Here is a 17594-nt window from a genome sequence, read left to right on the forward strand (position 1 = left end):
CTTGCTTCCTGGTATCCTGCTTGACGAAAAACCTGACCCATTTTTACATGCTGTTAAGGCAAGATCTGGCCGGCAGTATTGTTAGACCACAATCTCAATTTCAATGGCCACATTAACGCCATTTGAAAAAAGTCGCACCGCGTTTTACAATTTGCTATTTCGCTTAAAAAAAAAAAAAACATTTTTCCGCAGGAGCTCAAAAAGCACTCGTCGAGTGCACATAGATTACTGCGATACGACTTACAGCTTTCAACAGCGAGTTTACCAAACGGCTCAAGAGGGTGCACAACGAATGTGTACTTAAATATTTAGACCACATAACTCCACAAAGCTTCCTAAGGGAGATTTCACACCGAAGTGACAAGCGACACAAGCCTCTTCAGTCTACAAGCAAGCATTCACCAGGCATGAGCTAACAACAAAATCAGGCGTCACGTTGCATGGTATTGATAAAACGGCGCAGTCCAAGCGACACGTGCATGGACGTACATATTTTTTATTATAAATATAATTAATAATATCCAACATAAAATAAATAATTTCAAATATAAAAAAACAAGTACATGCCAGCAGAAACAAATAATAATTTCCAATATAAACATAAAAAAGTAATTTCCAAAGCAATATTTCAATAACAACAAACAGGGACGTTTTGTTCAGTTATGAAGGGACTCCCCGGTGACGTAGTGGTAAAATCGTCGCCTTCTAATCAAGAGTTCCCGGGTTCTACACTCGGTGAAGGTATGGTTCAGATCCCACTAAACTGTAGGTCCAGTGACGATGATATGATCCATATTTTTATGTGACGTCACCAGTAGAAAATATGTCACTAATATATTTATTTTGTGAAAGAAAGCGTAATTTCCTTGTTATTCTATGTAATATTGCGCCTTATTAGTAATGCATATCTTTTGTTTAATGTTTGTTGTATTTTGTGCTCTGTTATGAGTAGTTTAATGTACCTTCATGTTTGCGAGAGTGCACTATACGAATTTGTATTTCTAAAGATGTATAGATGTCAGTTTTGTTGATAGTATCCTTTTGTAGATAGTGAATGATTCATCTGTACTTTAATCTGTGTTCTCGAAAATAGTATAAAAGCGAGGATATCGCGTAATAATCATCACACTTTCGCCACGGATCGTCGAAGCTTTTTAACTTAAAAAGAACTCCTCGGTGTTGTGCATACATCCTGGTATGGTAGTTCGGGGCGCAAGCTAGGCCTATGTGAACATAGGTACGCCGATAGCCATACATTGATGATATGCACAATACTGCAACCATTCTACGTTAAATAATAAAGCTAGCCTAAAGATTAATTTGGAAATAAAAGGCTAAAGAGCAAATATTGGCTCAGTTATCATTGCATATCTCTTGGTGTGGTAGTTCGGGGCGCAAGCTAGGTCTATGTGATCATAGGCTTGCCGATAGCCACGCATTGAGTTTATGCGTTTTAGTTGAGTCAATTCATCGACAAAGCGAAATCCTCGCCTTCGTCTCAAGTATATTTGCACTATAATTACAATAAATAAAGAATAAAACCTTTCAGTTTATACATACTGCAGTAATGTGGTTTTATTTCTCTGTGCTGTGAATATTGTCTTTGCCTAACACTACCCCTGTACCTGAGAGGAGTCTGTGTACTTCACCGAGTCTCATCGTTCAACGCTGAGTATTATTAAGTTAATATTAATAGTATAATAATACGACGCGTACGTCTGATTGAATAGAACGTATCAAGTGGCAGCTCAACGTGTTGGCTCGATTTTGTAGTGTACAAGGGCAAGACAATTGTTTAAAGTTGAGATTAATTGTGCAAGAGCACTGAACTTTCATATTTATTGAAAAGCACAGAGTTATTTTGTTTCGATATGGACAAGAAGCATTTGCGTAGCGCAAATAAAAATCTCACTTCGAGTTCAGGACTTAATGTTCCCGATTGTTGTCGGGACATTGATAAAGATAAAACCACATTTGTGTGCAAGAAATGTACAAAGCTTCTACATTTTGAATGTTGTGGCCTAGATATTCGAACTGAAAGCCACGAGTCTACCGATTTGGTTTGTAAAGATTGTGAATTATTGTCTACGGATAGTTCATCTGATCCATTAAATATGTTCAAAGCATTAAAAGCAATGATTGAAGGAATTAGCAATGATATTAGTAAACAGTCTGAAGCACTGAAAGCTGATATTAAACAGCAAGCTGATTCCATTACCAGCTTGAAAGCCGATATCTGCAAACAGTCTGAAACATTGCAGGCTGATATGTGTAAACAGTCTGAAGCACTGAAAGCTGATATTAAACAGCAAGCTGATTCCATTACCAGCTTGAAAGCCGATATCTGCAAACAGTCTGAAACATTGCAGGCTGATATGTGTAAACAGTCTGAAGCACTGAAAGCTGATATTAAACAGCAAGCTGATTCCATTACCAGCTTGAAAGCCGATATCTGCAAACAGTCTGAAACATTGCAGGCTGATATGTGTAAACAGTCTGAAGCACTGAAGGCTGATATCTGTAGACAATCTGACATATTAAAGGAAGATATCCTCAGACAATGTGCGTTGCTAAAGGATGATATCGGTAAGCAGCACGATGAATCTATAAAAGTATTAAGAGCTGAAATTGGCGAGATGGCCTGTGAGATTCAACAACTGAAGTCTGAGAACGAGGAAACTAGGGCTCGATTCTCTGAAGAAATCCGGCAGGCTAGAGAGATAGACTTTGATGACTTCCGGCGCAGCTTGGCAGCCGATGTAAATAAAGCCACGGAAAATGTTCGCACAGATGTGGAGGATATTAACTCGAGATTCACTGGAGAGTGCAATAGGATTATCGAAAAACAGCTGACAATAGAACAGATGTTGGCCGAGGCCGAGACTGACAAAATACAGTTCCGGGCTGAGGTCCAAGAAAATATTAGTCAGATTTCAGTAGTTGTGTCTCAAAGAAGCAAGGACGTTGAGGAAATAAAAACTCAAGTAGAACAACTTACGAATCAGTTAGAGACCATGCACGTTACCCGCCAAACGGAAACAGAAACTGGATCTCGAACAGCTGGTCATCCGTCTGCAGTTGCTGAGAGTGCAGCGTTGCCAACCATGAACATTGAACTAAATGAAGCGATGGACAGAGCCGGTGGAGAGAGAACTAGAGAAGACAAACAAGTCTGTCGCCCACGAGTTACTGCTGATTCAAGAGCTAATGAAGTGGCGTCTGCTGTTCCACCTATGTTTAGTCTTTCGGGCGATGACAGAGGTTACAGAGAGCGTGAATCTCGCAGGGCCCGGCACAGTCTTTATGAAGAAAGGACAAAGAGGAAACGTCTAGAAAGGAAGAAAGATCGCAGTTCCTCCTCTTCCAGCACCAGCTCTGACTCTCAGTATCAAGCAAAAATCAGGAAGCGAACACGAAGGCATGGAAATTCAAGGAGCGGGCCAGATGAGTCGCCGCCAAGAACTCAGCGATCAGCAATGACTGGAACTCCAAGGATGGCAGACCTTAATTCCTTGTCGAAGTTCAAGGGAGACCTGGAAGCCCAGAATGCTGAGCAATACTTAAAAGAACTTAATATCAATTTTGATTTAATGCAGATTCCATACGAATACCGATTGGAAATTATTCCTCGGCTTTTCAAGGGCCAGGCTGAGCATTGGTTTCGAGCAAACCAGTTAGAGTTCAAGTCCTATTCTGATTTCTGCCGTCGTTTTCGCAAACAATATGCTTCAGAAGAAGCCAAAGAGAGGCAGCTGACAGCAGTGAGATCTCGCCGATACTTAAAGCAGTCCGGTATGAGCATGGAGGAATATGCCTGGTCTATTTACTCAGCCTACCGCAATCTGTCTGCCCGTTACATAGAACCTGAGATTGTGAATTTAATCATCTCCCAGCTTCCATATAGAGCTCGCAGTCTGAGTCTAGCTAATTCTCCTCAAACTGTACGGCAGCTAGCCGACTTTCTGAAAAGGTTCGAGGTGCTTGAGGAACAGGACAGTTGGAAGCCTGTGTGGAATAGGGAAGGTGCAGGCCAGGGAAATGCTCCCAGACAAAATAGAATTGGAAACCAACAACCCAGAGTCAGACAAGTTATGCAGAACCAGAGGAATGGATATTCCAATTACAACAGGCGGCGTAATCCTCCGAGAAGGGATGGAAGGAACAACTACGCACGTGGGCCGCGTCGTTCCAGATCTGATCCAGAAGAACATTCCCGTGACTCTTCACGTAACGCCTCTGAACCCAGTAACTTCAGAGCGACGGCGCCTCCGTTTGAACCTTCTGCTTCACGTTTGACGAACGAGCAACGTCAAAGCGTCGACATGACAAGAGACTTTTGTTGGGCACCATCGACTAGTGCTAATCCGAGTGGTATGCAGTCGGATTTAGCCAGTCGCCCAACGTGAATTCTTCGTTCCCGATCACGGTTGGGCTAAAATCTTGGACTTCTCTGGGAACAGATGACAGCGTTATAAATAGTGAAGACAATCATCTTTTTGTTGTGCTGACTCTCAATGAAGGAGAACAAAGTTTTGATAGAGCACTACAACAGGCAGTTAGAAAGGAAAATTTACCCAGGGCTCCATTAATTAAGGCAACTGTAACAGGCGTCGAGTTTATTTGTGTTCTGGACACTGGCAGCGAATGTAATCTCATGAGCTACGCCATTTGGAAGAAGATTAAAGAGAAGCTGCCGTCATTGCAATTACAAACATGTCCAGATGTTAGGTTGACTGATTTCACTGGGAGAAACAAAACTAGAGTTGTGGGATGTAGACAAGTATATCTGGAGATTGCTGGAAGAAATTTATTGGAGGACATGTTTGTCTTGAGAGGTCTCGAAGCTGACTTTATTTTGGGCTACCCATTCCTCAGGAAATATGAAGCAGGAATTGACCTACAGCGCGAGAGGTTATCCCTCACCGTAGACGGAGTTCCGGTAGAGCAGGACCTCGTGAATAATGGATCTTCGACAGGGACGTATGTAAGAAAAGTCCGTGAAGATTCCCATGTCGATCAGTGGACGGCTAGTCCTGACGACATTCTTCAGAAGGTCAATGCGAATGAGATTTTATGCGAATGGGGTAGATGCCAATTGAAGGAAGTCATACTGAAGCATAGAGATGTATTTTCCGAGAGACCAGGTACTATTAAAAACTTCCAGTGTGAGATTGAACTCACCACCACAGAACCTGTGTATCGATCTCCATATCCCATACCTATAGCAAAAAGGAAACTCCTGGAGGAAGAATTAGAAAAGTGGAGACAATGGGGTGTTATAATGCCTTGTAATTCCCCTTACTTGAACCCTTTAATTGTAGTCGACAAGCCTGACGGTACAGTACGCCCATGCATTGACTTCAGAAATTTGAATAAAATTGTACGTGTTCCACGGAATTCAGTTGAGCCCATTTCGGATGCCTTACAAAAATTTAAAGGTGCTCGTTATTTTACAAATCTGGATCTGGCTTCTGGATATTTACAGATCCCTGTAAAAACTGACTGCCAACCATGTACTGCCTTCTCCTATAAAGGACGTCAGTGGATGTTTGCTCGAATGCCTTTTGGTATCTCTAGTGCTGTGTCAATTTTCATAGCTGCCATGCATGCTGTATTTGGTCCTGAAACCGAAGAGTATCTAACTCAATATATGGATGACTTGCTGATTTTCGACAAAGAACTCTCCAAGCATCTCGAACATCTGGACGAAGTGTTGCAGCGACTCCAAGAAGTGGGGATGACTGTAAAGCTGCGAAAATGTGAATTTGTCAAAAAGGAAATTACCTACTTGGGTCACATTGTTTCTGGAGATGCTATCAAAATCCACCCAGACAAAAATTCCGCCATTAAGTTATTTCCTAAACCTAAAACTAGAAAGGATGTTCGGAAATTTCTTGGCCTCGCCAACTGGAGGCGGAAGCTCATTGAAAATTTTGCAGCTAAATCTGAACCGCTCACCAAGCTGTTAGGTAAAAATCAACGTTGGATTTGGCGAGACGAGGAAGAACAAAGTTTCCAGCTACTGAAGAATGAACTTGTAAGAGATGCTGAATTAGCACAACCTGATTTTGAACAGGAATTCTGTATCCAATGCGATGCTTCTGGGAAAGGATTGAGTAGTATTCTTTTCCAAATGGATGGTGAAGAGAGGAAGGTCATTCAGTATGCAAGCCGAAAACTGAAGGAGAACGAACGCCATTACTCCATCCATGAGTTAGAATGTTTGGCCATAATCTTTGGAGTTGAGAAGTATGCTGTTTATTTGAAAGGTAGGCCTTTCACTATCTACAGTGATCATAAAGGGTTGGTATGGTTACAAGACGCCCGTAACTGGAACAGTCGTTTGACTCGCTGGTCTCTAAAACTCCAACAGTACCAGTATAAAATAGTATACGTCTCTGGTCGCCAAAACGATCTGGCAGATATTTTATCTCGGTATCCTGCTGATGATATACATCAGATTCAACCTGAAAATAGCCAGCAGACATTCAGAATAAACTACCTGTGGGCCGAAAGAGGAGAAATAGATGACGTCGACAAGTGGAGAGAGGCACAATCTGAAGATGAAATCTGCAAAAATTTACTCCAATCTCTAAATTCTCAGGAACCTAACCTCAGATTGCATCGTTCCTATCGCATTCAAGAAGGAATTTTATTTAAGAGAGGATCAGACAATCAGTCCCTTTGGAAACTGTGTGTTCCGGTGGTAATGAAGCAACCTCTCTTGAAAGTAATTCATGATGAAGCTGGACATTTTGGAGTATCCAAGACATTGAAGCGACTTGCAGTACGATACTTCTGGAAAGGCATGAAGGACGACGTAATACAGTACATCCGAGATTGTGAAATTTGTGCCCAGAGTAAACCAGACAAATTAGGGATACTCAAGGAGACCCTTCATATCAGTCCCAAGCAACCTCATGAGATGCTTTCTCTGGACTTGATTGGGAAGCTTCCTCGGTCTAATGGATACCAATACATCTTGAGCCTTATTGATGTGGGTACACGTTTTGTCTCCGCATATGCTTTACGGACTGCCAGCACCACAGAAATTATAAACACGCTTCAGAGAGGATATTTTGCTCACTATCCAAACGTTACGTTTACCCTAAGCGACAGAGGAGCTCAGTTTACCTCGAAGCAGTGGAAGGAATTTACCAAAAGCCGTGGTATCCATCATGTTTGCACAACAGCTTACAATCCAAAGGGGAACATGGTAGAACGAGCAAATCAAGAGATAGTCAGATTACTTCGTTTATTTTGTTATCGAGAACATCAGACTTGGTCGCGATACATATCAAAAGTTGTTTGGTTAATTAATTATTCTATTTCTGAAACAACTGGATATTCACCTGCTGAACTATTCTTCAATCATCCTATACCCAGAGAGATCCTAACTCATTTCAATTGGCCCGAACGGGAAGAAGCCCAACCGGATTGGAAGTCCAAATTGTTCTTAGCCCAAGTCAGGGAGAAGAAGAAGCTATCGAAGAATATAAAACAGAAGGGAAACGCCAAGACAGTGACAGTTGGAGACTTCGTGATGGTTAAAAACCATTCCTTAAGCTCGTCACTAGATAGGACCATTCAAAAGTTATTTATGTTGTGGATAGGACCTTATCTAGTGGACAAAGTGGAAAATAATGTTGTGACATTGCTAATTCCAAGGACTAAAGAATTATATGATAAGGTTAACTTGGATAACCTAAAAATGGTGCGTTTTTCGGAGGATAAAAAGAAAGAGTTTGTACTTTAAAACTAAGTTTCCTCCAGGTAGATAACTTCCTTCCTGAAACTTAGTTTCCGAAAGGAAGGGGCAGATGATATGATCCATATTTTTATGTGACGTCACCAGTAGAAAATATGTCACTAATATATTTATTTTGTGAAAGAAAGCGTAATTTCCTTGTTATTCTATGTAATATTGCGCCTTATTAGTAATGCATATCTTTTGTTTAATGTTTGTTGTATTTTGTGCTCTGTTATGAGTAGTTTAATGTACCTTCATGTTTGCGAGAGTGCACTATACGAATTTGTATTTCTAAAGATGTATAGATGTCAGTTTTGTTGATAGTATCCTTTTGTAGATAGTGAATGATTCATCTGTACTTTAATCTGTGTTCTCGAAAATAGTATAAAAGCGAGGATATCGCGTAATAATCATCACACTTTCGCCACGGATCGTCGAAGCTTTTTAACTTAAAAAGAACTCCTCGGTGTTGTGCATACATCCTGGTATGGTAGTTCGGGGCGCAAGCTAGGCCTATGTGAACATAGGTACGCCGATAGCCATACATTGATGATATGCACAATACTGCAACCATTCTACGTTAAATAATAAAGCTAGCCTAAAGATTAATTTGGAAATAAAAGGCTAAAGAGCAAATATTGGCTCAGTTATCATTGCATATCTCTTGGTGTGGTAGTTCGGGGCGCAAGCTAGGTCTATGTGATCATAGGCTTGCCGATAGCCACGCATTGAGTTTATGCGTTTTAGTTGAGTCAATTCATCGACAAAGCGAAATCCTCGCCTTCGTCTCAAGTATATTTGCACTATAATTACAATAAATAAAGAATAAAACCTTTCAGTTTATACATACTGCAGTAATGTGGTTTTATTTCTCTGTGCTGTGAATATTGTCTTTGCCTAACACTACCCCTGTACCTGAGAGGAGTCTGTGTACTTCACCGAGTCTCATCGTTCAACGCTGAGTATTATTAAGTTAATATTAATAGTATAATAATACGACGCGTACGTCTGATTGAATAGAACGTATCAACTGTGCGAATTAAGGTTTTTGCTTTGGGGGGGATCCCCAATCATCGGCGTATTTCTGATTTCATTTCGGGGGCTGGGCTTTTTGTGTATGCAAATTTGTATATGTTGTTACCAGTCAGTAAACCAAGTACTTCAGAACATAAGTATTACATCTCATAATAACATTTGTACGTAATTTAGAAACACATTCACATTCTAAGAACACCGAAAACTTGACAAAATTTCTATTACTAAATTCTAACTTAACGTCCATCTAACATACCTACAAGTTTCTTGTAAACATTTTAATACAAAATGTAAAATTCCTTTTCATACACAATTCTAATTCAAAATAAAAACAAAACAGTAATTGAACCCCTATCAAAATATATCGAATTGCACGACATATCAGCACTGCGCCATGAAAAACAGCCTGATGTTTTTTTCGGTTCCATAAGGTTGGTCAGTTTCAGAATGGTGTCTTTCTTTAATCCACAATTGTTTTTTTTTTACATAGTTAATAAATTGTATACTGTATTATTTCAATTCCATTTTCCTTGGGGGGGGTAAAAACACCCACTGGCAGAGATAAAAAATAATTTTATTTTGCCGGGGATGATTTTTTTTTTTTGGTGGGAAAATTAGTCTATTTGTGCATAAAACGGACTTAAAACAAACTTCAACCAATCAATTGCACAGGTATCAGGTGCGATTTCCCGTGGTTCTGATGACTAGCGCATTTTTCGGAGGGGGCTCGATACACAATAAAGCTTTTCATAATTAACCTTAGTTTTAGAAGTTGTTGAAAGACGAAAATAGTAATCAGGGGGTCATTTTAAGGGCGTTTGCATTTAGAACTTCGTTTTACCTGAGTTATTTGCTGTTTTTATATGAAACTTTTTGATTTTCAAAATTTTGGAGGGGGCTATAGCCCCATCAGCACCCTCCTGCGTGCGCCAGTGGCTCTGATCCAACTTCAAACAGTAGGTCAATTCTTGATTGGCCTATTTGAGCATACAAGTGAGGTTAAAACAAACATTGCCAATGCTTTCGATAAACAGTTGGAGGGCGCCACCATTAGTTGTTAGGATTTAAAACGATATTGTCCATTTTGAAAAGGTTGCCGTACAGAATCTGTCTTACTGATTATGCATTGGTCTGTTGCAGGATAAGCCAATGCTTGTGCTTCCATGGTTGTGCTACATGTTCATCGCTCTACTTGCCTACAGCGTTCTCATTGTCGTCTTGTTCGCTCTGGTGTCCGGTTTCACAAACTCCACTGCCACGGCGAAAACCTTCTTAGCCACATTGATAGCAGGTAGGCTATGTTTCTCTTAATTTCCACAAAATAATAACAAAAATATGCATCCTAGTGTTATATTATTGGGAAAGTAGTATGCAGCCATGTGCTGAAACAGCCACATATTCAAATTATGTATATATTGTTGTTGCCATGCAAACTTCTTGTTGATTTTATGTGTGTCTTACGGAGTTATAATATAGAAATGTACGAAAGCATTTGGTATTATACAAATTGTGTTAGTAATACACAATATTAAAGAAATAAGACATGATACCGAGTTGCCACCAAACATAGTTGCAGGCTTTTAACACTAGAATAGGTGTTCTGTTACACCAATTAGGGTGTTACACCGCTTTTCGTATCAACTCATTACATTTTGGTAGCGACTTGGTTGATGCAACGAATCTTCTGGTCACAAAGCGACGAATCCTTTGGAAAATAGACCGTCCTCGTGGCAGAGTGGTTAACAAATCTTCGCAAATTAGCCAAAAGTGGCACAAAAAGCGAAATAAAGTAAAGCAAATCCATCAATGAATCAATCAAACCTTTGGAAAATAATTGTACGAAATGTTTGTTGTTTGTATCTTTGGACCTACGACTGTCAGCAACAGCAGAAGCTAGTAGTATTATAACTTGACCATTTGCATATTAACAAAACAGCTTAGTGTATTTATAAGCACAATACAACTTTTTCCATGTGTAAAAACTGGTTATGAATAATTGTTGATATGGAATACTGCTTGAATACTGAAAAAGTCACATTAAATTTCAGAATGTAATCTGGCAACAGGTAAATCACAATTTTGAAAGTCTTATAGGCCTATATTGAGAGAAAACAATTAAGCGCTCTTTTATGATACAACAGAAATAAGTAAAAACATCAGTAATGTATTTTTCTGCAGTTGAAAAATTGAGTTCTAAGGAAAATCCTATGTAGAAATGAGGTATTAATTTCACAATTACGTAATATTGTATATTTTTTCACGATTCAATAAATATTGATCATATTAAAATGCACTGTACTAATCATGTTACAAATTATTCATAAATTATCACGTAATTATTTTTACCAGTTTTCACTAAAATATACATATATTTTTTTTTCGAATAAAGTGAATGATACGATGTTTCATGTCAATATCATGTTACGCGATACAATTAAAGTGACTGAGATAATCAAGAAAAGAAAAGGTTTCTGCTAAACTTGAAATAGGAATCAAAAGGTAGTGATTTAACAACTTATACTTGGTTTTTTAGTTACAAAACTTGCCTTTGCACGTTATTTTGTTTAACGTGTGGCACTAATTGCGTAACACAGTGTCACGAAACAAGAATTCTGCAGATCTGAAATGCTGAAGTGTTGCCTCGGATTACACATCAGAAAACTTGCATTTCTATCTGAAATTCAGCAATTTTAGTCCACTTGTGAAAACCTAGAAAAATGTTTAGTAATTACGAAGATATTATTATCAAGATATAAGCCCATTTCAAGGTTTCACTTTGTGCTCTTTTTTTATGTGGATAATGCAACACTTTTATGTGTGGACTTTCGGGGGTTAGATTCACATGCTCCCACGATTCGTCATCAGATCGCATGCATTTTGAATAATCACGCTTACGGCCCAACCTTATATAATAACCTTGATGTTCTACTCCTTTCTTTGTAGTGATGAAATGGTGTTCGTGGATTGTCGTACTGAGTTTCTACACCGAGTTGATAAAAATGCAGAAATTCCCACGTCAATTATACGTTCAGTACGCCGTGGCAAGGAAGAAAGCCCACCACTAGAACAACAAAACGCTTCAACTTGAAACATAAAACGGAGTGAGACATGGATGTCAGACTAATAACAGGAAGTACCTAAAACACAATATTCAGTCTTTCTTTTGCAATGCAAGCATACGCTACAATAGCGGCGGTTTTCACAGCACAAATCCTGAGTTTGTAGAAGACAAAACACACAGAAACTTCTTTTTGGAAGAAATTTAAATTGCGTTGCTCTCGAAACGTATTTTAGTACGTGCGAAAAATCCTTGCAAATACCGGTAACCAGCGCCGCCAGTCGGCAAAATAACGTAACACGAGTTATATGGAAATGGAGTAACATGTTGAAGGTCTAGGACTATCTCGTACTAAGCAGGGGAGCAGGTCGCGATGTTCTCGTAATATTTAATAAATTAAAACAAATTACCATGAATATGTTATCGCCAGATTTATAAATATAGTTTTTCGTGACGTCAGGCAAGTCCTTGCACAAGATCCTACAGTTCAATAAACATTCTCGCTGTGAATGTTGGCTGTCTCGGGTAGATTTTTACAGCCAGTGTAAACAGGTGCGACTAGAAAGAAGGAAGCACATTTACAAATGCAGAACAAGGCATATTGTTATCGATTGAATTGCATGTGGTGTGTGTAAAATAAATCAAATAATTCATTCATACGGTCTATAAAGTAGCGTTTGAGTAATTCGAACACGTCTGTACTGAAGAATAGTCCACGAGATCTAAGAAGAGAAAAAACCAATAAAAATATATTAACTCTAGATACAATGATACTCACTAACAATACAGAAGTAATGCGGGTATTATTTAAGTAAAAAAGTCGTTCCGTAATGCTACGTCAATAGGCGCCGTGCCTTAAACACTCAAATATTACCATTATTGTTTCTTCTTTTAATCGAACTGACCATATTGTTAACTGATAATATCGGAATTTGCAAGGAATTTTCGTGACATTTTCTATCAACATTAATTTACAATAAAAAAAGCAAAAAATGACATATCGCACTGTTTCTATATATTTACTGTATATTTATGTTAGTCGGCAGTAATTGTTTTACGCGTATGTGTACATTGCTGTTTTGTATCCATTAATGTACACCCCGAATGACCTTCGATGTTTTTACTCTGTATTCCTGTTCCACTGTTTAAAGAAAACGTTTTTCTCACTTAAAATGAAACTGAGAAGGAGATGGGGTAAAGCAATAGATTATCTATTGTTATTAATAAACATGTGATAATAATCATTTCCTAAAGACAATTATACATTAAGTATGATCAGTATAGTAAACACTCGTTATACTCTTGCTTCAATCTGTGTGCATGATTAGAATTCTTTCATCTTATAGTTCAACATGGAAGAAGTCTTTTTTAATTATTCTCACAGCTTTTAGATTGCTAAAAGCGAGGTTTAGTTTCAACATTTTAATTTCTACGCCAATGTATTCTAGTAGCAATATGCGCCAAAGAAGTTATCGATATCAATGGACCACAGAAACTATACATGTCTTAAAGCATATTGGCAACTAGTATTTACTTCAATTGCAAATCGATCTAAAAACTTTAAAGCTATAAATAGATAATAACCTAGTAGTCTGCAAGAACAATTATAGCATCTTAGTCTATCTGGACCGAACAATGAGTAATATGCTCTAACATTATTTAACATTATGTTTACTGTGAAGGAACATGAAAATATAAGGAAAATATGAATTATGAAAGAGATGGATTAATATATGCTTACTTTAGGCCAGAATTTGATTGGCTTTCTAAGATTTGTATCAAAGATGTTCAAAAAAATATAATATTTGTATAATGAAATTTGCTTAAAAATTTAGGGCAAGTATTCTGTCCCAACAAACTCTACCAGATGATGAGTCAGGTATAAAGGCTTAAAATAAACAGAATTCTCAAAAGGGGTGCATGATTTTTTTTAAAAAAAAAGGGCAGCATGCGACCGAAGTGCATATAGAATTATGACATTCGTATAAGATGGGTCGTTATGTGTTTGAATGGAAAACATCAGAAATGCAGTGCACACAATTACACAAATATGTCTGTCTATTCTTTTTTAGTAAAGCTAAACATGACTGTTGCGTAAATCATACAACTGATAGCAGTGTTTATACTTTACTCACGTGAAGTACTGAGTTACCGTTATTTTTGGTTTAAAGATTAATAACTAAAATAACGTAATTGTTAGTAATACATTATATTTCCTTCAATGTAAATGAAACTAAGATTATTGTATTGTACATATTCAACTCCACTATACAGAACTGTCCAAATTTTCCATACGTCTTTCATTGCAGGCGCAGTCATTACAGTTGAGAACGATTAAATTATTTTTCACTAGATACAAACCAGCACAAAATTCTTGGTTACTAATAGAACTAAAATATATGTTAAAGAAAACAATAACATTCATTCTTGTAAAATCAGTGTAATTAATCATTGCATTTGGTTGTTCTTTTTTATAATATTATTATTATTATATATATGGCACGCAATAGATATATTGCCGTCGTTGGGCCCGCTCACGACAATGACACAGCATAAATATTCCAGCTAGAATAACTCTTACAGGTTCACTAATTTATCTCCCTGTTATTACAAATTGCATCTACTCGCACACAGAGTTATAAGGTATTCATGACTTGATTTGTAAATAAAAATAGTAAAAATGAGTAAACGAAGTGTCTAAATATATATATATATATATATATATATATATATATATATATATATATATATTTAAAGATAATTTTATACTTCATAACTATTATGCTAATAACCGAACAAAAGTTTATTTGAATGATTTATAATTTTGAAAGAAGCGATTTTGGAGTCTTGTTTTAAATATGAAAGCGAAAAATGTTTTAATGTTTGTCTATATGTATTTACCTGGTAAGTTTGGTGAATGATTACTCATGTCAAGTAGATTTTCACATATTTTCTCTACGCTGTACCGCAACCCCACTAAGGTTTCAGTTTCCTTATTGAGTATCCATTTCACTTGTTTCTCCAGAATCTCTCATCGTTTCTTTTGATATATGGTCACTGTTCCGATTGTGTAACAATTTATGCAAGTTTTACAAGAGGATGAGGAATGTATTTAGTATACTGGAAATTGTTGTGAGAGTAAAATTGTAGTTGGAAAGAATAATGTGTGTGCATGTATCAAAGCCGCAGAAAGTATTAATGGGGTTCTTTCCGCATGAAAATCTTGTATACCCGTGAAGAAAATTAAGGATAGTGTGGAAATACTAAGACAACCAAAGCTAAACATCCTAACCTACTTAAAATATAAGCACGGTGAGCACATAGGTAAAGCACGAAACATGTTGCAAATGGACAGTAAGGCACTGGACCAGCCAGAAACTGGAATGGAGAGCTCATGGTTTATGAAAAGAGGAGGAGGAACTTTAATAGGAGGCGTCATAGAGGAATGGGTACTTCTGTTAAAACTTTCTCGTCACTATCCATGCACATTTGCTCCAACAAGACCACAATAGTGTTTTTAGTAAACAACAAATCCAAACCAGCGTGGTCTAAGTGGTTCGGGACGAACGCCCATAACAGGCTTAACTTTCGGGGGGAGACAGGCTGTTCCGCTCTTGTGCAGAGCTGAAGCGACGTGAACAGATCCGAACCGGACTTCAGTGAGTTTGATTTCCCTTAAAAAAAAACTTGCAAATGCCAGTCTGTGCCGTGTCGAACGTTCGTAGTGAGTTTCTTCCTTAATTATAATGCTTAGAGCACTGAGCTTGACTCGCCTTACCTACTCACACGTAAGCATATACGAGCGGGATGAAATAATCGTTCTGCACATAATAAGCAATGAAATCAGATAACTTGCTTAGTAAGTGTTTGTAGACACTTATAGAATTCCATTCATGTAAAAAACGTGTTTGTATAATTATGATATCGAAGTTACACAATCGGAACCTAAGTCTAATATAACACAGTTGTTACGGAGAATCATATTTTTTGACTGTGTCTACAGGAAAGGTGTAGGCCTATGGCGAATGACGTCTAACCAAGAACTCTCGGTTCGTTTTAGTGCGAGAGTTCGGCAGTGAATAATGTTCTACATAAAACTTATTATGTTATTTCCTTAGCTTCTGTGGATGAAATGAAAATCATATTCCGCATCTCTGACTTTACATTGACTTCTCTACCATCTAGATTCTGTATAATTGTACAAAGATCTTAGAAACATGCTTAAAGAAATGGACATACCTGGGTTTTCTAGCATATTCACTTCATGCTTTACAGGTCCATGTACGTAACAGTTACTGTTATAATTTGAAATGATTCTTAAAGTTTCAATCAAAACAAATTTTACATAATAAATAAAACTAACGTACAAAAGCTCGGCAATATATTCGAGCATCAGGCATTATGTCTAACAAGTATTCACAGCACTGCCAAAACAAAAGACTGCTCGTTTGACATGTCTGCTGGCTAGACCTTTTACCGTGCCTATTCGACAAGACCTTCGAAGAAATTGAGTGCCTCCTGTTGTTTCGAGGTTTGCCATTGTGGCGCTAGTGTACAGTATTGAAAACTAAACCGTCGAGTATTCCATAATTTATTTTAACGTTGTGAACCACATTGTCGCCTATTATTCCAAAATTATTAACATACTTAGTGTGTGCTCTTGCAGTTAGATTGTTTTTAAATGGAATTTATATTACGTAACACTGTTATATGTACTCAAGGTTGATTACCTTCGGGAGCTTTGGCCAGGTTGTTATTCTTTTGTGAAAAATATATTCTGGAGAAACAAGAGATTTTTTTCCTTTGTTAGTGTACAGATATTTTATCTGTGACTAAGAATGAAGCAAGTAAAAATATAAATGTGATATTAACGTAGCCTGTTGATGTTTTTATTAATGTTGACAAAGCTGTGATTGAACAGATGCGTGGTCACTGAGGCTGATTGTGAAAAAGGCTCGTACGAGTGGATGTCAGAAAACTTAATAAGTTACATTTTAAACTTTGACAAGTCGATGACTTTTCTTGCCCGATGCATTGATTCTGAGCCGAAGTGTGTGTGTGTGCGAGGGAGTGGGTGAATTGTATCCAGGATACAAAGAGATGATTCAAATAGTTGTTGATGTTATACATGTGTTTGAAAAGATTTTTTCTAAATGCTGTTTTCTTTTGTTCTTTTTTTTTGGAAAAATGTAAATCTAAATATACATATATGTGAAATGTAAATATTATGGAATAAATTGTAGGCCTATTATTTTTCTTTTTGTGTGTCACCTGTTAACCCCATTGTAAACCAATTCTATGCATATGCAGTTTTTGAATAAAGATGTAGCTTTCTAACAGAAGATTCACTAATTCGAGTACAAATTTCGTATCAAATCGACTCATTATGCATAAAGTCTACTTAAACTTTGCTAAACCTTTAAATTTTCCTGAGCAGTCAGTTTGACTCTAAATGTATCCTTATTCCCGTCCTAAAAACGACTTTATACCTTCCCAAATTAAAAAGCCTGGATAAACCTTTGAATCCTATCTACAATCTATGTGTATCATAACATCAACATTATACAACGTTATTGTGAACAATAACCTATTTGTGTTTTTCTTATTTCACGTTGCATTTCTTCCTCCTTAAGCTAATCGCCACGATAAGGATAAATGGTGAATATATTAAAGTCATGAAGGGTCACTCGCATTCATGCCCCCACCAGGATTTCAAACTGATTTCTGAGTTAAGTTATTGTTTTAAGTTTT

At 37.5% G+C, this 17594-nt stretch overlaps 1 protein-coding gene across 3 annotated transcripts in view; it reads left to right on the plus strand.

Annotated features, from left to right (window-relative positions):
* The window catches only part of LOC145978439 (uncharacterized), a 50877-nt gene extending 36346 nt beyond the window's left edge, over positions 1–14531 (plus strand). For all 3 annotated transcript variants that reach the window (XM_083111080.1, XM_083111081.1, XM_083111082.1), the window contains exons 5-6: positions 9926–10076; positions 11729–14531. In XM_083111080.1, the coding sequence (XP_082967206.1) occupies positions 9926–10076; positions 11729–11850 (273 nt within the window). In that variant the 3' untranslated portion in view covers positions 11851–14531. The remainder of the gene's footprint in view (positions 1–9925; positions 10077–11728) is intronic.
* The last annotated feature ends 3063 nt before the right edge of the window (positions 14532–17594 follow it).

This window comes from Lepisma saccharinum, chromosome 24, assembly GCF_977018435.1.
Source record: "Lepisma saccharinum chromosome 24, izLepSacc3.1, whole genome shotgun sequence".
Lineage (NCBI taxonomy): Eukaryota > Metazoa > Arthropoda > Insecta > Zygentoma > Lepismatidae > Lepisma > Lepisma saccharinum.